Source organism: Saimiri boliviensis, chromosome 15 (assembly GCF_048565385.1).
Source record: "Saimiri boliviensis isolate mSaiBol1 chromosome 15, mSaiBol1.pri, whole genome shotgun sequence".
Lineage (NCBI taxonomy): Eukaryota > Metazoa > Chordata > Mammalia > Primates > Cebidae > Saimiri > Saimiri boliviensis.
Window position 1 is genome coordinate 66015092 of NC_133463.1, and position 23794 is coordinate 66038885.

The 23794-nt window shown below is 35.5% G+C and overlaps 1 protein-coding gene and 1 long non-coding RNA gene across 2 annotated transcripts in view; one reads left to right on the forward strand and one right to left on the reverse strand.

Moving 5' to 3' along the window:
* Positions 1 to 23794, reverse strand: part of LOC141581487 (uncharacterized) — a 474675-nt gene that overhangs the window by 93281 nt on the left and 357600 nt on the right. The window lies entirely within an intron of this gene.
* SLC30A8 (solute carrier family 30 member 8) overlaps positions 8169 to 23794 on the forward strand; it is a 42828-nt gene continuing 27202 nt past the window's right edge. Inside the window, exons 1-2 of the mRNA XM_010343682.3 lie at positions 8169 to 8239; positions 22902 to 23101. Coding sequence (XP_010341984.1) covers positions 8169 to 8239; positions 22902 to 23101 — 271 coding nt within the window. The remainder of the gene's footprint in view (positions 8240 to 22901; positions 23102 to 23794) is intronic.

The following is a 23794-nucleotide window of genomic DNA, read 5'->3' on the forward strand; positions in this document are numbered from 1 at the left end:
TTCTTAGGGAAAAATGATGGGCAGCTCACACTTATAGTTAGTCTTTTCACATTTCTTAATGTTTTAAATTACTTTTTATTTGGTAATCTTCCCATTTCCTCTCATCTACTGAATAATCACTGCTGAGTGTTTGTAAACACTGTGCTGAAGAGCAATAACTAAAACTCTTCATGAAAGAGATGTACAGTGTAGAGCAACACAGATAACATTGCCCTCAAGGTGTTGGAAGAGACATTACTTCTTGTGCACTGTTGTTGTCTCTCACAAGAAGACTAAGCAGAAAAAGATTCACCTTCTTGTGACATTTTCCTGAAAGACAGGAAAATATTTGAATTTATGTGACTAAGTAAATGTTTCATTTTAAGTTGTCCAACTATTCAGCACAATATTGTAAGTCTGTGTCCGTAATTCCAGGCTCTATAGAGTTTGAAAGCCATGAGAAATTATCAGATGATGTGTGATGTTGTTTTTGATTGACAGAGTCAGATCTAATAATCCCCAGGGCTAAGATAGGTGTTTCTAATTTTTATTGTTGATACTGAAGGTAACTGGCCTGGAGGTATTCACTTTTTTCTTTCCTCACTCTTTATTTTAGTTTTGTGAATGAATTTATATACTTTAAGGATAAAAGATTGGCAATGCTGTGTGACATGTTGCAAGCTTGCAATGAGATGTATATTACCCGGTACCAAATGTATTTCTTTTCAAAGTCTATTCTCTCTTATATAAATTCTCAGAGAGCAAAAGTTAACGTCTGTCTAAATTGCTTCAGTATAGCATCAGCTTAGCGCTTAGCCATTCGAAGTAGGAATTTTGTTAAGGCATAGGCAGAAGAGGATGTGGCGATTATTGGGTTGAGCAATTACCTGAGTTATCTCCTAGGGCTCCTTGCTTTCTTCTTTCAGTTTTCTCCCAGTGAAAAACCACTTTTGTGAACTGTAGCCTGTTCAATCTGCTAGTAAACAAGAGGTGAGTGAGAAGTGGGAATGCACTTGCTGACTCAGGGGGGCATTATGGAACAGCGACCACAAGCATCACACCTTCCCAGTCCAGGAGGCAGAGAACTGGCCTGGGAGTTTCCTAGCAGCAGCCACAGGAAAGGAAATGGTCTCATTATTGATACTTCATTACTGATGCTACCTTAGCACCAGACTGCAAATTCGGTTTAAAAAAGTGCGTGTGTGTGTGTGTGTGTGTGCATGCTCATAAATGCACAAAGAATTTCATAAAGACATTCAGAATATTCTTTTAGAAAATGATATGTTCCCTCACGTTGTTGCCTACAGTAAGAAGAAGGCTTGCTGTCCATTACCTAACCTCTTGAATTTTAAAACACCTTGCTGAGCACGTGTTACTTTTTAAATTAAAAAAAGTTAAACGTTTTATTTAGCTGGCATTTAATGGGTAGCACATTTTATTTATTTTAGCAAGAAATGACTTCTCAATCCTTAGTGTAAATAGTGTACACAACAAAATACTTAGAAAGTTTTTCCTTTAATCTGAAGGAGGAAGAGGATTATTTTTACTGACAAGAGCCTTCTGAGATTTCACAGTGGAGTCATTCACGTTTTTTCTGGTTAGAAAATTGGGTCATAGAGAAGAAAACATATTCAGTGATACATTGAAAATCAGTGAGAGGGAGAGAATTCAAACTTACAGCCTCTAAGTATACCAACTGAATGTATTCAGTATGAAAATATGTTTGTTTCAGCAGCAACATGAGTTAAAATTTAGGGTGCTTTGGCTGGATTTGGTGTCAAGTGTGGTAGTCCTGAGAAGAACTATTTTCAGAGCAGAATTTAATACACTGTTGGGTAGCAATTAGATAATCACATCTACCCAGCAATGAGTTTCAATTAGTGGCTAATGACTACTTTGGATAAAAGTAGAATGCTCCAGGGTTTTTCATCTGGCCAGTTAGCACTGCAAAGGATGTGTTTGAGAAGACAGTGAATCCGTTGTGCTCAAACTTTAGGACTAGTCAGTGTAGCTCACTTCAGTTGAGAGTCTGGTGTTTATTAAAAGATTAGGAGAAATGACTGTATGATATAAGTGGATTAAAAATAAATGTTCTTCATTTGTAGTCAGCAACATTTATATAATGATGGTTCTAAGAAGTGATGGAAAATTAGTATCCACTGGGACATCATGTTAATCATAGAACTGATTTCTACTTTTGTTTTCTTCCATAGGAAAAGTTTAAGGTATGTCTCAGTTCATTATTCACTAGGTTTCTTGGAAACTAACTTGTGACTAGGGCCTGCAGATTATTCCAAATTCCATTCTAACAACTCTTATTAAAAACTTCATATTGTCATGTTGATTTTTGTTATATATGTAATATCTAAAATGGGAAAACATTGTAATTGTGTCATGATATTATTTTTTAACAGTTTAATATGAAAGTTTAAATGAAATTTTTATTTCATGAATGACAATGTATTACATTTCTAGTGAAGACTCAGAGAATAATATTCTTTGTTTTAGGGTGGTTTAGAGCAGGCGTCCCCAAACTTTTTACACGAGGGGCCAGTTCACTGTCCCTCAGACCGCTGGAGGGCCGCCACATACTGTGCTCCTCTCACTGACCACCAATGAAAGAAGTGCCCCTTCCTGAAGTGCAGCGGGGGGCCAGATAAATGGCCTCAGAGGGGCCACATGCGGCTTGCGGGCCATAGTTTCGGGACGCCTGGTATAGAGGAATATTATCCAAGGTATATAATGCTTTTAAAAATCTGTTGCTAAATATGTTTTCAATAATGTTTTGTGTTTGCTTGCTATAATTAAATAAACATACTTTTCTCTTCTGGAGTTAGCTGACTGCAAAGAAAATGGAAGCTCCTGTTATTGGCTCAGTGATCAATATCTGGGTCACTTGGTCAAGAATTTAAGGTTGCAAAAGGTGATATGATGCCTCATTTGTCTTCGTTGGATGCAGATTCAAATAACTCATCTCCTGATCATAGTGGTGAGATTTGCTACAATTAGATTAGCAGCATTTTAAATTGTAGACTTACTGGAACAAATTCACTAATACCAAAAGAGGAGATGAATTAGTTGTAACACCTTGTGGTTGTGCTCCAAGCAGGAAAGACAGCTGCCGTCCCTTGATGCATTTTGGATTCAACGTGAAAAGCAACGGTTCAGTATTTCAGGGGAAAGCTCTGAGGGAGCTTTGTCTTGTCTCCTGGGCTATCTCCTGAGAGGCAGTATTGTCAGCCAGGAGTCAAATAAATCCAGGCCTGGAGATTTGGAGGAGAAGATGAGCTTTGCCTTTGCTCTCTTGGTATTCATCTGGGAACTCTCTGTGAAAATCCATCTCCCAAAGATGAATTATGAGTCCCTAAAACCTATTACTGAAAAAAATAAACAGTGCTCACGAAAATTAAATAGTGGCATTTCAGAAAATGACAAGAGGGCTCTATTATTATTGTTATTAAATCTGAGCATTTGGTATTTCAGTTTTCAGTGATGCTCTGTGCATTTGTAGACCAAGGAGTTGGAATATTACAAAGTACACTTTTTGTCTACTTTTTCCTATTCTAATGCCTTAAAATAATGGATTTGTTCTTTGTAATCCTCTCTTGCTTTTTTATATAAATAAAATAAAAAAGACATATAGTTGTGAGACTGTGAAGCCAAAAGACCATTGTTTTGGAGTTATTAGACATAATCAGCCATATCTCACCTAGAGGGTACTTTTAAGTGTGAATTAGTTCAGATTTGCAGAGTGCATGGAAAAAGAAGTGTGGTATATGGAGAAAATTTGAAGAAACATACACTTCATAAACACTTCAACCACATACCCCCAATATTTCTCCCCAACAACATAATGTTCATTTATCTATCATTTATTTGCATCTATGAGACATTATAAAATATTTCTTTTATTCTTTTAGAATCAATATTTTATCAAGTCTTTCTATTCTTAACAAATACAAATTGCATTTTGACCAGAACATTTCTACAGCTCAATCTCTTTAAAAATAGAAATAGTAAAAAAATTATATGGTCCTAATTTATCAAGAAGGAAATAAAAGTCATATGGCTTTCAGTCTATTTTCAAGTAATGTATAAAATATTGGAAATGGTTTGTGTTTTATACATGTTTGCTTTAGATTAAAATAAAATTTTCATAATGCTCTCTAAAATACAATCCAATTAAATTTCTAATGTCGTTGTTTTCACATTTCTAGATGAAACTTCTGAAATACTCACACTGTAGTAATAACCATAAAGCTACCTTGCTAAGGAAATACTACCCAACTTGGAAATAATAAGATCTTTAAAGTTATGTGAGAATGCGTAAGTCCAGAATCTTTAGTGGGTGATTATGCTGGTTGAGTTTGAATTTCCTCCCTTGTTGTGGAAGACAGCTTCATAGTGAAGATCATTCTGAATGGCACTCTGCTGGTGAGGGGATAGTATGAGGCAGACTTCAATCTAATTTGAGAAAGTAGAATCCAGAGGGTTTGAGAGATCTATTCAAAGTCATAGAGCTGATAGCTGAAGTCCCCAGATCTTCCTTTTAAATAACCTTTATTTCCTTGATGGAATCTTCATTCATAGGTAATTCTTAGCCTTCTGTTAAGGCTGAGGCCAATTTCTCAGCAACAGCCAAAACATTTTACTTAGACATAGCCCGTGTGTAGAAACTCATATTATATAAAACCAGAGACTATGCTAAGAACTTTTATACATATTATTTCTTTTCCTTTTCACAAGAACTCTGTAAGATGGATTCAATTAATACTCCCATTTTACAGGTAAGAAAGTGAAAAAAACACAGTGGTCAGGCAATGTGTTCAAGGTCACACATCTAAGAAAGTGGTGAAATGGAAACTCAAACTGCCTACCCAGGTTGAAAGCCCATGTGTTAAACAGCTTCACCACACGACCTCTCCACACAATCAGGAAAAAGCAAAACATGATGAAAGTCCACATTTATTGTTTAAAAATGCACATTTCTCTGTCTGATTTAAAGAAGATGGTTGCATCCAAACATTGGCAATACGAAGCATTTCTGAAATGTGAGTTTAAATATGGGTAACACAAATTCTAAGTACTTGGTACTCTAGTGTCTAGGGATAATGATGGTAGCTTTGTATAAATATGTACATTCTTTCTGCAAGTAAATATCCAACAATGTTTAAGACCCTTGTGAAATTATTTTTGCACAGGTATTAGCTACTGTTTGTAACATACTATTAGGAAATTGTTGCTGACAATAGCTAGCACTGAAAAGCCAAACCAGTTCTTCACTTACGTTGGTGATGTTCCTGTGGCTCACAGAATATTTATTTCCACAGGTAGCTGTTATAGACTGTGTGTTGCCCATTCAGTTACTCCAAGCTCGTGAAGGAGAATGGGCGGAGAGGACAACATGTAATTCAGGATTGTTTGGAAGCCGGTTGCCTAGGAAACTGAAATGAGCAGCATAATGCCCACTAAAACCAATGTCAACAGGGGATGGGATTTTCCTTTTTGATCCAAGTTACTTTTCAAATATATATTCTCTGCTGCTTGTGGAGCCTAATTAGGCGGTTGGCCCTTGTGGACAGTGTATGCCAAAGTAGAGTGAAGGTTAGAGGGGAAGGGAGATTTTTCATAAATATAGTATTGATAAAATGTTTGAGAGAGGGAATGATGGTGTAGTTAAAATGAAACTGTAAAAGGATAAGGTGATCAGCAGATGCATAATTTACATAAAATAACATGTAATTTTTGATCATAGTTTATCTGCATCTAAATTTATAGAAGCAAAACTTACTTTTTAAACATAATTTCATTTGCTGTAATCTACTGTTCCCCGCTCTTATGCTACTCACACCGGAAGATTTGCTTTACGGTAATCATCTTCAAGGGTAACTTTTGGAATTCATAAATCTTTGATGAAAATCATCGTTAATTTCCCAATACTTTATAAATATGTACATTTTATTAGTAAATGCTACATACATATCCACACACATATTTTAGGTATCTATATATGCGTACATATATATTTAAGTTGAACCATATAAAATTGCTGATATTAGACCGCATAGGACCTATATAGTTCATCTTACGGATAAATAGAAGCGATCATAGGATATATATTTGGCAGAGGGTAGCAGTATTTTTTGTTGTTTTACTTGGGTTTCTCATTCTCTCTTTTCCCATCTCCACTGTTCCTTGTCCTACATCAACCCCATCCTACTCTCACTTGATGCTTGTCCCATAGGCAATCCACGGTAACCACCTGGCATGTATCTTTCACACTCATAGAATCATAAATAGACATGCATAGATCTGTATATCCATATTTGTACTAGGGGCAAAGTTCACACTGAGGAATCTCAAACTTCCAGATTGTTGATTTCCTGTTCATATCTATAGCCAAATATCCTTCTTCCTGATTTAAAAATATTGCTTATCTCTTTTTTGTACCCTTAATGAATTTCATACTGATTTAAAGTAGTTTTCTCATTTTTTAACATTCATTCACTTGAATTCTATTTCTCTCATATGTGCTAGAAACTATTCACAAATGATTCAAGCTATGACATATGGGACTGTGTCACACAGGTGGATTAATTATTCTTTTCTGGTTTTCTACTTCTGCCTCCACAGAATAGCTGATTACTTTGTAAAGGTAAGAGTAAGAACATATGAGAAAAAATACATTAGTTTTTATTCTGCTAACAGTAGATCCAGGATGTCAATGCCTTCACTTTCAAGGAAAAAGCTCTCTCAGAGCCTCTTAGGGGCTCCCAACTGTGTGAGCAAAGTTAAGGGTTAGTACAAGAGTGGGGTCATATGAGAATACCTTAAAATTTGTGCCATAGATGGGAGTGTTTAAAATCTTAAGATAATAAGAGCTATAGCTATACCACAGATGTGATAGGAGACCTAATATTCTCACTCTTAACCAAAGGTGACTTCTGTCACTGCCTACGACAATTGGCACTGAACCCCATACTCCTTTTAGAGGACAGTATTATTTTATTAGGCCATTGCAGGAGATCTCAGCTCAGCATGATGGGCAACTTCCGGTGACAGTGGGCCACTGAGTTATTCTGGGACTTAACTACTCAAGAGTTTTTTCACTAGAAGGCTAGTGCTCATGGAAGGAAAAGGCAACAAGAAACTAGTGGTCTGGGGTTTCCTCCACTTCTGCAGTCTACACAACCCCTCCCTCTGCGCCCTTGCGTACATGTGTATAAGTCTTGAAACCTTTGCCCGCAAACAGATGCCTACTGTTTGTCCAGGCTTTTGCCATAAGGCTATAGTTCTTTCTCTTATTTTGGAAGAAAAGTGCTTTGTAATGACGGAAAATGCCGATTCCTAGGAGTTGAGGAGTTGGAAGTCTCCCAGGAGAAACTCAGAGGCTTCATTCCTGCGAGTTGGAACTGGCATGCCTGATAGGGTTTCCTTGGGTGAATCCTTGATCCTTAGGAGAGGGTACCCTGGCCAGGGAGAACAAAACTCACTCTGGTTCTTGTATTTTGGAAGGCTGTTATTTATGTAGAAGCAGAATCTGTCCTCTTGCCGTTCGAAAGGATTTCAAAGCTGCTGTACCAAGAACTGTTTTCAGATTACTGGTTTCAAAAACTACTGACCCCTGTCCTCCGTTTCAATAGTGAAATCCCAAAATAGTCCTAGGAGATACAAGTAAATTCTGACAGCTGTTGAGGTCATCTTAGAACTAAATTCCAAAGAAATACTTTTAGGCTGATAAAGAGTCTAGAAAAAGGAGGAGGGAGAGAAAAAGAAAAAAACAGATGAGTGTACAGAACAGTAGCTGTTTGCAGCTCACCCAGGTGTGCTCTGAAGGTCAAAACCCTACATCAGCAATTAGTAGCAAACTCGTGAGCTCCTCTACCTCTTAGAAAGCACAATTGAGTCCAATAGCATGTGAAAGACATGCACACTTCATATAATGCCAGCAAGTCTCCCTAGAAAAGCAGTTTTTGTAGGTGAAAACAATGAAGCCAGGTAAAATTCCAAGGAGGCTATAATTTTAGAAGACCTACCAACAACACTGACATAGGAAGCTCATTATTTTAATCTCTGGAGCCTTTTAATTTTTTTCTTTAGAAAGTGCATAAATAATTGCAGTGCTGCTTTGCGTCCAAAGCTGGGCAGTAAGTTCAACAATAACAGCAGCAGTTCTGATCCTGGCCATCATGGAATTTCTTGAAAGAACGTATCTTGTGAACGATAAAGCCGCCAAGATGTACGCTTTCACACTAGAAAGGTAATAGATGTCTGTGTCTGTTTCACAATTTTCTCTCTTGAATATCCATTCCTATACCTTGTTGTTTCTGAACTGTAAACTTTTACTCTGCAACTTGGGGACACTTTCGAACATTTTGTAAGTTGTTGACTGACATGTATTTTATATTCTGAAAAATGCAATACTTTATATAGTTAATTTGATTCCTTAAATATCCTGAGTGCATAAAGAACACATTTTATTGATGTGTTTTTCATCTGGAGTGTTTCTTCCACCAAACAGACCTATCTAACTTAATGTGTTTACTTTTCCTTTCTTAATTATTCTCAACTTTAAGATAGACAGTAAATTTTATTACATTATATTTAGAAAAAATTAAGACTTCAACTATACAGCAAAATTGTGGTTGTATTGATCTTAAAATAAATTGTTTTCTTACTCATAAAATATCATTACTAACATACATGCCTATAATAAATACAGCTGATCTTAATGTTCTACAAAGTATTCCATTTCTTTTTAATATCTCCCACAGTGTCACATGCAATACATTCATTCATTTTTCACTTGGTTAACAATTATTGACTGAATACACCTGTGCTAAGTGTGGGACTTATAATGAGAAAGAAAAAAATGTCTAGCCTCAGATCTTTGTCCTCTTGAAACTTAGTCTAATGTGAAATACATATTAGAACAAGGCAATTATAACAGAGTGTATTCGTGTCATACTGAGGGCGTTCAATGAGAATAACTGGACTTTGGAATCAAAGGAAGCTTTTTCAGAAGTAATAGGCTAAGAGCTGAAAAATAAAAGGAATTAAAGTAGGGTTAGGGATAACCTGCATAGAAGCAGGTTTGAGGAAAGTTTTCCAGACTGAGATAATTGGACAGAAAATATACTTTCACATATATAAGAATGTGAGCTTGGTTTGTTTGAGGAGTTGAATCTGAAGGGGTTCAAAAAAGGAACATATTCAGTGAATATAAATGAGTTAATACAAATCTGAAAAGAATGCATGTTAGAAGAATTTAAGAGAACACTCACCCATTAATAATAAGTGTAATGTTCTTGTTTCACAAAGCCAAATTAATATTCTAAGGAGTAGTGATACTAGGTTTGATAGCATCAAATATTTTAACAACAGCAAAGAGATTTTATAAAAAGTATATTTATGACTTGGCTTAAAACAAAGACGCCAGCAGTCTCACATTTGAATAGTTTTCTTAGAAAATATTAGATATGATTTATTGAGGTTATTAACATAAAAAACAAAGCCTCATGGCAAGTCAGGCAGAAATTGGATAAGAAATTGTTAACCCTACAGAGGCTATCAATACAGCATCTCTAAATTATTGAAATAGCAATATTTTCCTTCTCATTAACATAGACTATTAACATAGTTTATTGCACAAATAAGCCAGCCGCTTCAAGTTACAAAGTCTCATCTACCCCATAAATGGGTATGGTTTTCAGGACACAGTGTTTATAAGAACTGTCAAAGTCATTTGTATTTTCTTATCAAGGGAAAGAAATTAAATCTGCAAGAAATTATTTATGTCTATCCCTCATTTTACTCTGTAGGAAACTGAATACCAGACAGAACAAATGCCTTTTTTGAGGTTAGAATAAATACCTGTCTTGAGGGCAAATGGCTAATTACAAAAGAATTGGGCTATAGACCCAGGTCCCCTGCCTGTTAATTTAGTGTTCCCCTTTTGCCTCTACATCTCCTGTACACATACATCCACCATGTGGGCTCCTGAATCCTTAATCTATTTCTTCCTTAGGTCACATGTCCCTGAATCCCCTCACTTAATCACTTTTTCCCTCACCTATCCCAGTCTATCTGATTGATTTTGTTCTGTCCGTATTAATCATAGATAACTTTGTCCCGTTATTTCTCCTCTTTTCTCCTTCTCCCTCCTTTTCTTTCTACTTATTTGCTTTCTATTTAAATTGTTACCAGCTGTTACGAAACTTAATCAGAAGAAAACTTTATTATCGAATTCCACAAATGGAGTGTTTCATTTATCTATTGCTGTGCAGCAAACTACCCCCAAAAGGTAGTGGCTTAAACAACTATTTTATTATGATTCTCTGGGTCAGGATTTGGGCAGCATTCAATGTGGGATTAGCTGGAATGGAAGGCTGCATTCTGCTGGTATCTTGGCTAGGCTAGAAGGCTTAAGGAGGCTTCACACATGACTGAGATCTTTGTGTTGGCTTTTGCTTGGGGCAGGAGTCTTAATTCTTCTTCCCATGGCTTATCTCTCTGTATGGCCTCACTTTATCTGGTTAGCCTGGAATTCCTTACATGGCAGTCTGGAGTAGCAAGAGAGTAGCAGTGTAAGCTGACTGTTCTCAGATAGCTTAAGCCCAGAACTGGCACAGTATCATTTTAATCATAATTTATGGGTTAAAGCAAGTCCCAAGTCTCAGATTTCATGGGTGAGGAAATAGATTTCACCTCTTGATTGCATGTGTATGTAGGATGACAGGAATTGCTGGAGGTAATTTTACAGACATTTTACCACAGGAAGTAGTAATACTGGACCTCGTAGGTGCCATGAACCATATTTTTCACCCTCTGCATTCCCTCCAAATCTTGTTTTACTGATTGGATTATCTGCGCTGTGGGTTCATTGTAGGAAAAAAAAGTTGGTTCTAGATGGGAGGGATCAAGTTTCTCTTTTTCCCAAGTCATATGTTGAAGAAGTACAGAAGAAGTAAGGACAGGGACAGACGGTAGAGGTATAGTGCTAGAACCTTTTCAACAACTATGCAACAGGTGAAAATTATTTTTAAAAATATGAAAATCTCTAGAAGCTGTCTTAAGGGCATGCAGAAAATTAAGAATTATTTATTCAAGAAAATCTAAATCTCAGTAAGAAGTGAGAGTTTATGGCATTTGAGCCAAGATCTGCTCCATTAATCTCTCCTCTTCCCCAAGCTCAGTATGACGGGAGCTCAACTCTGAGTAGATGTAGTCAAAAGACAGGGCTTTCTCCCCTCCCAGCTTCTAGTTAAAGATCATAGTTCACCTCTGGAGCAAAAGGCTGTTGGAATCTCATATTGTCCCAACTTCAGGTTGCAGAAATTCTATTCACTGCAGACATGGCCAAGAGGACTATGGTTTCCTTCCTCCACCCAGCCTCCTCTCATAGGGTATAATCTCTAGCCCAGGAGCAGCAAGGTCCTGAATATCCCCACCCTGGATCACTCATAGTGTATAGGATATATTCCAGGAGGCACAAGTAAAAAATAATGTCTACTAGGGACTACTATCCACATTCCGTGCTCCACTTGTGGAGCAAGCGTAGTGCTCCAGGAGAAGTAGGTCACTGTCTCCTCTGCCAGCTCTGGTGCACCGGCATAAAGGTACTCCTCGCGGGAGAGGCAGACCATAAGCATAGAGGCTATGTATCTTCCCCTTAGAAGACTGATGATACACAAGTGAAATTTTATTTCTAAGAGAGCATGGGGCATTTCAAGCATAGGGACACTGTTGAAAACAGTGAAGATTTTTCTGGTGAGCAATTAGGAGTAGGCTTGTTGCTTCATGATAACAACAAGTTAGTGGCAGACCAGCTAGAAGTTAAACAGAGACAGGCAGAAAAAACAGGTAAGAAGTGCCCTCCTGGATTTGGCACTAACCACAAAATTTGGCCTCAAATATTACCCCTGTAAAGAAGCCTGTTATAGATCAAATGTTTATGTCTGCCACAATTACATGTTGAAGCACAAATGCCCAGTGTGGCTGCATTTGGAGATGGGGCCTCCTAGAAAGTAAATAAGGTTAATTGAGGTTGTAAGAGTGAAGTCGTGATCTGACAGAATTAATGTTTTTATAAGAAGAGACTCTAGATAGCTCACTCTCTTTTTTTGTGAGTATACACTAAGGAAAGACTGCGTGAGGAAATAACGAAAAGGCAGACACCTATTAGGCAAAAAAAAAAAAACCCTCACCTGTGAATTTGCTAGCATCTTGATCATGGGCTTCCATCCTCCAGAACTGTGAGGAAACACATTTCTGTGGTTTTAGCCACCCATTCTGTGAAATATTGTTATAGTAGCTGAAGCAGAGTAATTAATAAAGAAACCAAATTTAATTGGATCAAATATTGGTCATTTCGTACCTCAGAATATTATTGAAAACAGTAGAGCAACAGTTCAGCAAACAATTAAGAAGGCCAAAATTTGAGTGTGATACCAACACAAGCAGAACAATCACTTAACAGTGAGACAGTGGAAAGAAACAGTCAAAGTGAACACAACTAAAGTGATTTTTATCCTTTGGAAATGGGAGAGGATAAGAATAACTGTGCATCTACCCAATGATGAACCCTCTGAGGAATGACAACAGAGGCTGCACATGCAGGAAAAGTCAGAGGAAATAATGTCCACTAGGCAAGCCAGGTCACCAAACAAATAGAGCATCAAGTAAGTAGACATGAACAAAAAACACATGGGAGATCAGTATCCAGAATTGCTACAATATATGATATAAAACTCTCAGAATGCAGCAACAGTTTATGAGATATATATAAAAAAAAGGAAAGAATAACCTGTACATGATGAAAAAGAGCAGTCGGTAGAAACAGTCCAGGTATTGGACACAGAATTCAAATATTTCAAAACAGTGATTATAAATACATTCAAAGAATTAAAGAAAAGCAAAGAAGAAAGAATTAAAGATAGGTATGATTAAAAATGTCTCATGACATTGGGAATATAAATGAAGAGTTATGAATTTTTTTTTTTTTTTTTTGAGACGGAGTTTCGCTCTTGTTACCCAGGCTGGAGTGCAATGGCTCAATCTCGGCTCACCGCAACCTCTGCCTCCTGGGTTCAGGCAATTCTCCTGCCTCAGCCTCCTGAGTAGCTGGGATTACAGGCACGCGCCACCATGCCCAGCTAATTTTTTGTATTTTTTTTTTTAGTAGAGACGGGGTTTCACCATGTTGACCAGGATGGTCTTGATCTCTCGACCTCGTGATCCACCCGCCTCGGCCTCCCAAAGTGCTGGGATTACAGGCTTGAGCCACCGCGCCCGGCCGTTATGAATTTTTTTTTAAAGAACTAAATGAAAATTCTGAAGCTGAAAAATACAATAAGTGAAATTAAAATTTCACTAGAGGGGTTCAACAGTAGAGCTCTACTCATAGAAGCTGGAAGAAGAAAGAAATCACTGAACTTGAAAATAGATTGGAAGATATTATGCAGCATGAAGAACAGAGAAAACAGAATGAAGTAAAATCAACAGAGCTTCAGAGAAATTTGGTAGGTTGTTAAATGTATTAACATATGCATAATAAGAGAGCCAGAATGAGAGAGAAAAAGAAGCAGAAAAATAGTCAAAGAAATAATGGCCCCAAACTTCTGAACTTTGTTGAATATTAATCTACACATTCATAATGGACAACAAACTCTAAGAAGAATCAAGCAAATAGATTTACACCCTCACACATTATAGTAAAAGTATTAAAAGCAAAATACAAATAAAAAATCTTGAAAGCAGCAAGAGAGAAAAAGAAGACTTATTATATATGAGAGCATCCCAATCAGAAACAGCCAACTTCTCCCAGAAGCAAAGGAGGTGAGATGACATTTAAAGCAGTAAAAGAAAAAGAAATCCCTATTAACTAAAAATCTTATATTCACCTAAACTATCTTCCTAAAATAACGGTGAAATAAAGACAAATGATAAGTTGTTGCTTGATTTACTTTACAAAAAAAAAGTAAAGAAAAAATGGTAAAAGAAGGAATATTAAAATAAATGATGCCAGATATTAAGTTGAATCAACACTAAAAAAAATAGCTCCAATAAAGGTAATAATGTGGGTAATCATAAAAGACAAACGATTTGTTCTCCTTTCTTCTATTAACTGATTAAATAGTAAACTGCAAAAAATAAAATTTATGTAATAGCTGAAATGAATAAATTCATAGAAAGACACCAACTACCACATGAACTTAAGAAATAGAATACCTGATAACATATTGAATTATCAATAAATTTCAAAAAACCTTACACAAAAAAGCCCAAGTCCAGATGTCTTCACTGGTGATTTCTACCAAAATTTAAAATAGAATTAATATTAACTCCTCATAAATTCTTCCCAAAAATAAAAGAGATGTAAATATACTTCTTAACTCATTCTATGAGGTCAATATTCTGCTGAGAGTAAAAAAAGGAGGAAATATCACAAGAAAATAAAACTACAGAACAATATCCCTTATGAACATAGATGCAATAATCCTCGAAAAATATTAGTAAGCTGAATCCAGCAACATATAAAAGTTAATTATTAACAGTGATAAAATGGGATTTATCTGAGTAATGCAAGCTTAATTTAACATCTGAAATACAATCACAGTGATACAACATATTAAGAGGATACAGAACAAGGCCCACATGATCACCTCACCAGATGCAGTAAAAGAAATGGACAAAATTCAACACCCCTTAATTATATAAACACCTGCTAAACTAGAAATAGAATAAAACTTCTTCAAAAGCATCTATGAAAAACCTGCAGCTCATATCATAATTTACTTTTCAATAGATTTTTGGGGAATAGGCGGTGTTTGATTACATGGATAAGCTCTTTAGTGGTGATTTCTGAGATTTTGGTGCACCCATTACTGGAGCAGTATACACTGTACAAATGTATAGTCTTTTATCATAATTATTGTGAAAGTCTGGAAGCTTTCCCCCAATATCAAGTACAAGATAAAAATGTCAACTCTCATGAGTTCTACTCCACATGGTACTGTATGTTCTAGCCAGAACAACTGGGAATGACAACAAAATAAAAGACATTCAAATCGGAAAGAAAGAATTAATATTATCATTGTTTTCAAATGACATTATCTTATATGTAGAGAGTTTCAAAAGATCCATTAAAAAATTTTAGAACTAATAAACAAGTTTGGTAAGGTCACAGTAAAAAAAATCAATATACAAATAGTAATTGTATTTTTATATAGTAGCAATGAAAAATCTGAAAATGAAATTAAGAAATCAACTTCATTTACCATAGTATGAAAATAATAATATATTTTAGAATAAATTTAACAAATTAAGTGCAAAGTTTTTACACTAAAAATTACAAAACAATGAAAGAATTAGAAACATTAAAGAAAGAATAAAATATATAAATCGATGAAAAGATATCCCATGTTTGTGGATTAGAAAACTTAATATTGCTAAGATGACATTATTCTCAAAATTTACAAGGAAATTTGATGCAATTACTACTAAAATCCTGACTGACTTTTTGAAGAAGTTAAGCTAGTCCCATAATTTATATGGAACCAGTAGGAGCCTAGGAAAGGCAAAAGAATCTTGAAAAAGAGTAACTTTGGAGGACTCACACTTCCTGATTTCACAAGTTAATACAAAGCTATAGTTATCACAAGAGTGTGGTACTGGCATAAAGACAGACATATAGACCAATGGGATAGAATTTACAGCCCAGAAATAAGTTCTTATATGTGTGGTCAATTGTTTTTCAACAAGGTATCCAAGACAATTCAATGGCTAAAGAAAACTGTCTTTTCAACAACTATTGCTAGGACAACTGGATATACATAAGCAAAGAATTAATTTGTATACCTTTCTGACCTCATACTACAAAAAATTCACCAAAAAAATGGATTACAGACCTAAATATAAGAGCAAAAACTATACAATCCTTAAATGAAAACATGTGATCTTAGGTTAGGACATGATTTATTGGCATGACACCCAAAGTGTAAGTGATAAAAGAAAAATTATATACATTGGAGAACATCAAAATATTTTGTTCTGTAAATAATACAGGAAAATAAAAAGATAAGGCACATATTGAGATGAAATATTTACAAATTACATATCTGACAAGGGAATGTGTATAAGAATATATAAACTGTTATAATTAATGAAATATAAATAAATTAAATTAAAATATGTAAAGAATATTAATAGACATTTCTCTGAGAAAACATGCAAATGTGTAATAAGCACATGAAATGTGCTCAATATCATTAGTCATTAGGGAAATGTAAATCAAAACCACAGTGAGATGCTGCTTCATACCCACTAGGATTGCTATAATAAAAAAAAAACAATAATAAGTGTTAGCAAGGATTTGGAGAAATAGGAACTCTCATACACTGTACTGTGCTTTGAAAAACAGTCTAGCAGTTCCACAAAATGTCACACATAAAGTTATCTTATGACTCAGGAATTTCATTGCTAGATTGGAAGAGAAGTGAAAAAACACTTCTACAAAACACTTTAATACATATTTCCATAGCAGCATTATTCAGAATAGTCAAAAACAACAAAAAAGAAACAACCCAATACCCATCGACTGACTATGTAAAATTGTGTGTATCCACACAATAAAATATCATTTGGAAATAAAAGGCAGTACTGATGACATGCTGATATTTATTACAACATGGATAAACCCTGAAAGCATGATGATAAATGATAGAAGCTATTCACAAAAGTCCTCATATTATATGATTCTATTTATAGGAAATGTCTCAAATAGGCAAATCTGTAAAGACAGAAAGTAGATTAATGGTTGCCTGGGAGTGGGTGTAAGGAGAATGGGAAATTACTGCTAATGAATGTTGGTTTCTTTTTTGGTAATGGTTTCACAACTCTGTGAATATACTGAAAACCATTAATTTATATAGATTAAATAGATCATTTCCATGATATTACAAATTACATCTTTTTTTTTTTTTTTTTTTTTTCTGAGACAGAGTCTTGGTCTGTTGCCCAGGCTGGAGTACAGTGGCATGATCGCAGCTCACTGAAACCTTTGTCTCCTGAGTTCAAGTGATTCTCCTGCCTTGGCCTCCCCAGTAGCTAAGATTACAGGCACCCACCCCATGCCTGGCTAATTTTTGTATATTTTTGGTAGAGATGGGGTTTCACCATGCAGAGTAGGCTGGTTTTGAATTCCTGACCTCAAGTGATTTGCCTGTCTTGGCCTCCCAAAGTACACAAATTGTAGTTTTAATAAAGTTGGTTAAAACAGTGTATGTGATTGAATGCTTGTCTAGGACAAAACATAACATTTAATTCTGTAAACATTTGTAGTTCTCACCCTTCAAACTATTAATTTCACATCACTCATCTATTTCATAAACATTGGTGAAATCTAATCCCAACAAATATGTACTGAACATCTACTATATTCAAGACAGGGTCTCAGGGATGGAGCATATAGGACTATGTCTAGGGCAGACAAAGAGAATGGTGAAGCAGGAAAACAGAAGTGAAGAACTGCTAAGGGATTACAGGAATGTTCTTTTCCTCTTTGACATTTATCTTCTGTTTAGGAACGGACAGTCAATCTCCAGGGTCAATTCATACAAAACTGATGTCACTAGAGTAAAATCTGGAATAGTAGATGTGGGCAAAAGAGAAACAAAAAATTGGTTTGCTTTTTTTAATCTAAGCCTTGTTATAAAAATGCTTATCCTGAAAGTTGCTTTGCAGTGTAGTCTACTTTATCCTTCCTAAAGAACAATAATAATAATGTAATGTGGTTAATGAATATAGCAAAATAATTTAAAAATTTGTGCACTTATCTTGTTCCAGTCACAATTTGAAGTGGTTTATATGAATTAGCTAAAAATCTCTCAACCAGCCAATGAGAGAGATGCTTTCATTATTTCCATTTTCAGATGAGGAAACTGAGGCACAGAGAGGTTAAGTAACTTCCATACGTCAGATGACTAGTGAGTGGTAAGGCTGGAGTTCAACTGAGTTGGTGGGTTGCCAGAGCCCAAGCTCTCAGCCTCTATACTGCATTGCCTGCCACTCAGCCCCATCTCAGAAACTGGCATGCCCTTCTCTTCCTTACTCTAACCAGAAACCGATCAGTCATCTTTCTCGCCCCTCTATTATTCCCCCTTAACTAATGCTATTAATTTTCAAGTCCTGTTGACTCCACCTCCCAAATGTCCCTCAAATATGTCTACTTCTTTCCATTTTTATTGTCACCACATGGATACAAGTCACCTATGTGTTGGCTGTAGCCACCTCCTAAGGGTTTCTATGTTTTGATCCTCTACACTCTAGTCTTCCAGGCAGTACCCAAAGTGATCACTTTAGAAATGTGAACCAGGTAATATTACTTCCCAGCTCAAAACCTGCCACATTTTTCCTTTTAAACCTTGAATTAAATTAAACTCTTTATGATGGCCTGCAGTGTTCTGCAAAATCTGATCCCTGTCTACTTTTCTGACCTCTTTCCATTTCATGCTTTCTTTATGCCACAGGGTAACTCATGTAGTTTTTTGCTATTCGAGACAAGCGCTTGAACAAGAAAATCTTTTTTGCCTTTGGGCTTTTGCTCCAGCAATGCCCTCTACTTCTGATAGCTTTCACTCACATAGGTTTTTTTCTGGTAATTCTATAACTTGCTGCTGAGATATCACCTCTGAAGAGGTGTCTTCCCTTCCCACCCCATTTAAGGTAGTTCGTCTTCCCTCTCCTGCTCACCATCCATCATATTATATAGCCTCTGCTACTACTAATTCATTCATTCTTTGTCTCCCTTTACTAAAATACAAGTTCCTTAGAGAAGAAACTTTTTTTTTTTCATACAACATGGTATCGTTAACACTTCTGATGATGCAGGACCTTTGTAGGTATGCAATAAATATTTAATGATGCATGAATGAAATATTAGAAATTCATGGTAGGACTGAAGTTTTTCCTCTCCCCTTCTAAGAAGAATAGCGATTTGAGGTTCTTGGGAAAAGTGATATGAAAGTATAAAAGCAGCATGATTTTATGTACTCAACATTTGAAATAAGAGGGTAAAAAATAAAAATTTTACCAACATTATTTTGGAAATAGAAGCAAAGGGATGTAACTTCTACCACTAAACAAAAATAAAATAAAGTAAATCAAAGTTTCTCTAAGATTGCAAAAATAAAGTCTCATTTTCTAAATCCTATATTTTGGAGGTGAAATCAAAGTTCTAGAATATTGACGTCAAATTTTCTAATATTTCCATACTTTTACATCTCTCTTTCTCCATCTTTTTTCTCTTTGATGCTACAGTAAATTTCTTTGGCTTATTATTCCTAATTTTTAAAGCTTTGGCTATATTTGAATGCATAGGAATCTTTTGGGATTTGTGCATGAATAGCAGATTCCCATTTCAGTGGGTTGGTTTGCTGCATCATAGCATTTGCTTTTTATAACTTTGTTCTTAAAATAATACTTAAAATTCACATCATTGTTCAGATCAAGAGTTTGTTCTGCATCTAGAGACACTAAGATAACTTTGCTTTAATGAGATGATGAGGAATGTATCTTAACTTTGGTTTTTAACTTCTTGGAAGTCAGACTCTTTTAGGAGCCAAGTGAAGACTGTGTACTGTTGCCTTTCCCATAAAATGCACACATAACATACACAGACACATGCACACACGTGAACACAATGTATACAATTTCAACGGACCTTATAAAGCCCAGTTTTGGATTTCTGGCTTAGTGCTTCAAGGAGCAATCTCAGCTAAAAGCATATCCATATTCACTAATCTTAGAATCCGAGACAGGGAGGCACACACAAAAGTAAAAGTTGCCGACATTTTCACACTTTCCTCCTTGTGGCATTGCCCAGGGCCTTTCCCCCAAGTTTGATTCTTGTCTTCATCTGGCTTCTAAGTTGCTCCAGTATAAATGGTCTCTCCTGGTCACTGACTACTTGGCTTTCCCTGGTCATAAGATTCATGAAAACCATAAAATAAAGCAATGCTTCATATGACTACAGCACATCAGGCAGTTCCAGAATAACTGGTGAGCCTACTTTGCTTATGCTGTCTTAGTCCAAGGAAAGAGTAAATCTCAGCAATGTGTTTGTGTTAGTACTCAGGCTCCTCTGAGTTGATGTCCATTGGGGACCCACACTACCAAATTCTATGGTTATTTATTGTTAGAATATTGTTATGTAACAAAGGCAAAAATCTACTCATTTAAAATATAAATACTTTGTTACTTTCCAAATTGTTCTTATTCCAACTAAGAAGATTATTCAAAACTACTCAAAATCCTGAGTGCTAATCACATCATTGGTGAAAAAACAATGATGTAAATTGGTCTTGATGTATATTCCAAAACCAATTGGCAATATATATCAAATTCCTTAGAAATGTAGGTACCTTTTGACCAAGTAATTTCCCCTTTGAGATTCCAGTGTAAGGAGATAATATATTGAGTGAAGATTAGCTATAAGGATGTAATCATAGTAGTGCTTATATGAGCAAATAATTGGAAAAGAATGAGTTGTCCAACAATAAAAAAAACAGTTAATTATGCTATGATATAGTTATATTAAATAAATAATGCCCTCCATATTTTAAACATAATGATATAAAAATTTTATAAATTGAGAAAATATTAACAATATTTATAGCTAGGAATCAGGTTCAGAAGCTGTATCTTTGGTAGGATCCTCTTGTGATACAATCACCTTATTCACATCCATTATAGCACTTCCTCACTGAGGAGCAGCCATGTGGTTTAGGTAGAATATTCCCTATTCTCAGCTCTAGGAGTCAGCATGGCTGGGTTTTGCCAATCTTCTGAGTGTGACAATGCCGAAGTCAATCAGGTCACCCATATTCTCCTGGGTACAGTGGTTGTTTCTCATTTAGCCAAATCCATATGCCCATCAAGACTCTTGATTAGCAGTTTGATATGGGATATGCTTTATACATATATATTAAAAAAGAAGTACGTAGTTTGATTACCTTTCACAACCATCCCACTACCATGAGGAAGACCAGGGTGAGGTTGGAGAATAGCTGAGAACCACAGAGAAATGAATCTGGAGACCTGGTCAAAGAGTATCTGAAATCTTGCCCCTGTAGATGTTTTCAGTTGCGAAACCAATAATTCTTACTTATTAATTATCCTAGCAAGAGTCTTGTTTTCCACACTTGCAACCCAAAGCATCCTAACTAATATGGACTCTAATTATTCACAAAGTGTATTCACATATTACAAAGCTACAAAATAAAATATCAATAATAATTGTCTCTTGGAGATAAGATTACCAGTTATTTTTTTCTATGCTTTGTGATTTTTTATGATTCTAGATTTTCTATGATAAATATATATAATTTTATTCAGAAAAATCAAATATAATAATAATTAGAGTCAGAATAATAATTGTCATCTAAGCTCAAACCATCAAAATTTTAATTCTGAATGGTGACAGCCTAAATGAAACAAAGGAAAAGTGGATATATTACTAGTTTTGTTTGTTTGTTTGTTTTTTAACTTTCAAAGCCAGGAATGCAAAGTTCTTAATTCCAAGACTCTTATTTTGTACATGAGTTTATTTACAAAAATTTAAAAATCTGATTAGTTCAAGATGCATGGAGATTGACATTTGCCTTCCTGCTCCACCTTCAGGACACCTAAATTGGTTTTAGGCATGACAGAATAAATAGTGGGCTTGGGATCCCCACTCCAGCATTTCCTGGATATTTGACCTCAGTCAGTTACTTAAACTCCCCGAACCTTAGTTACCTCAGCCAAGAAACACGGGGTTGAAGTTAAGTGAAACAAGCCAAGCACAGAAAGACAAATGTCACATGTTCTTGCTTATATATGGGAGCCAAAAGAATGGCTCTCATGAAGATAGAGAGTAGACTGGTGGTTACAAGAGGCTGAGAAGCAAAGAGAGGAGGACAGTATAAAGAAAGGTTGATTAATAGGTACAGATATATGATTTGAGAGAAGAAAAAGATCTAGTGTTTGATAGATCTGTGAGGTGACTATATAGTTTGCAATTATCTATCGCATACTTCAAAATAGCCAGAAAAGAATAACTGAAATGTTTCTAAAATGAAGAAAATACATACAAATATTTAAGGTGATGGACATCTCAAGTATACTGATTTGATCTTTAAAATTATTTGAACATATTAAATTATTACATGTACCCTAAATTAGGTACATTTATTTTGCATCAATAAAAGTTGTTTTAAAAAATGAAAAAAAAAAGGGGTTGGAACAAATGTCTACCTTTCCATTTGTGAAATTCTATGAGCGACTCTAGGATCATGCTTTATATTTGAGCAGAACTGATACTCAAATATAAGTAGGTTTCAACTCTCATGATAACATTCATTAATTGGTTGCCACTGCCTGAAGAGTGGTGGTAAGAAGGTCTCAAAGTACATACAGACTCAGCAGGAAAAAGTGCTATGATCTATCAATGATGTTGATGTGTATTTGAATCCTCAGTCTGGTTCATATACACATATTGTACAATGTACCCTGACTTATTTTCTTTTATTTTTTTGTAACACAGTGTCCAATGTCTTTTAAGAGTGAAATAACTGGGAAGAAATCCCTTTAAAATCAATCTACTTCTTTTCTCCTATTCCTTTGCTATCTCTTAATCATTGGTGGTGTATTGACTAAATAAGAGTTTGACTGAATAAAACTAAAACTTCAATAGTTGGGGTATAGAAGGAAATTTCTTGCTTGCTTCTTATACTTGACATTTTCTTGCAGAAGGAGTTGCAAATTAACACTTCCTAGCAAGTTAGCCAATGTCCTAATAGTGGTTCCCAGTATGGGCAGGGTGGTCAGTGAGTTGCTTGTTTGTAACTATGTTCATTTCTTGCTTCTGTCAAACTCATCCATAGTGTGGAACTTCAACAGAAACCAGTGAATAAAGATCAGTTTCCCAGAGAGAGACCAGAGGAGCTGGAGTCAGGAGGCATGTACCATTGCCACAGTGACTCCAGGCACACAGAGAACAGGGTGAATGAGCACGCCTATGCCAAGTGGAAACTCTGTGCTGCTTCAGCAATATGCTTCATTTTCATGATTGCAGAGGTTGTAGGTGAGTCTTTCTGCAGACTTTTTTGATTAAACAAGCAAACAAACAAAACTGCATCATTATGGGAGGGTTACCTAAGTTCTTCTAAAGAAAGATTTAATATTTTCTGTAAGTATAAGGTAACAATATGTTCATTGTAGATAAGTTGAAAAACAGAAGGAAACAAAATAAAATTAATCACTATCCCATATTCAAGCAATAGCCTTCAATAATTTTATGGAGTATTTTGTACAGGCATTTTCTATTCATAGCTCACACATTTTATTTTTCAAACATAACTGAGAGCATACTGAATGCTTTTGACCATACCGTCAAATACTCTTCAAAAACATTTTTATGCCTGAACAATATTCTCTAATATGCTCCACTTTAATTTACATAACCATTTCTCTATTGTTAGAAATTTAGGGAGTTTTTTCCTGCTTATGGACAATGCTGCAATGCAAAATCTTAAAGAGAACTCTGCCTGCCTTTCTGGTTAAACCCTTCAAAGAGATTCCTGAAAGTGGAAATAATTGGTTGAAGTACATGAATATTTTTATGACTTGATTCATATTGCCAGAGTGCTGCTCAGAAAGCTGAACAATTCATGTCTACCAGCTCTACATGAGAATGATTCTGACTCCAAATCTTAACTACAATTTATTTTAGTCTCTAAAAAAGCTTTGCTAATGTATAGATGAATATTTTATTTTA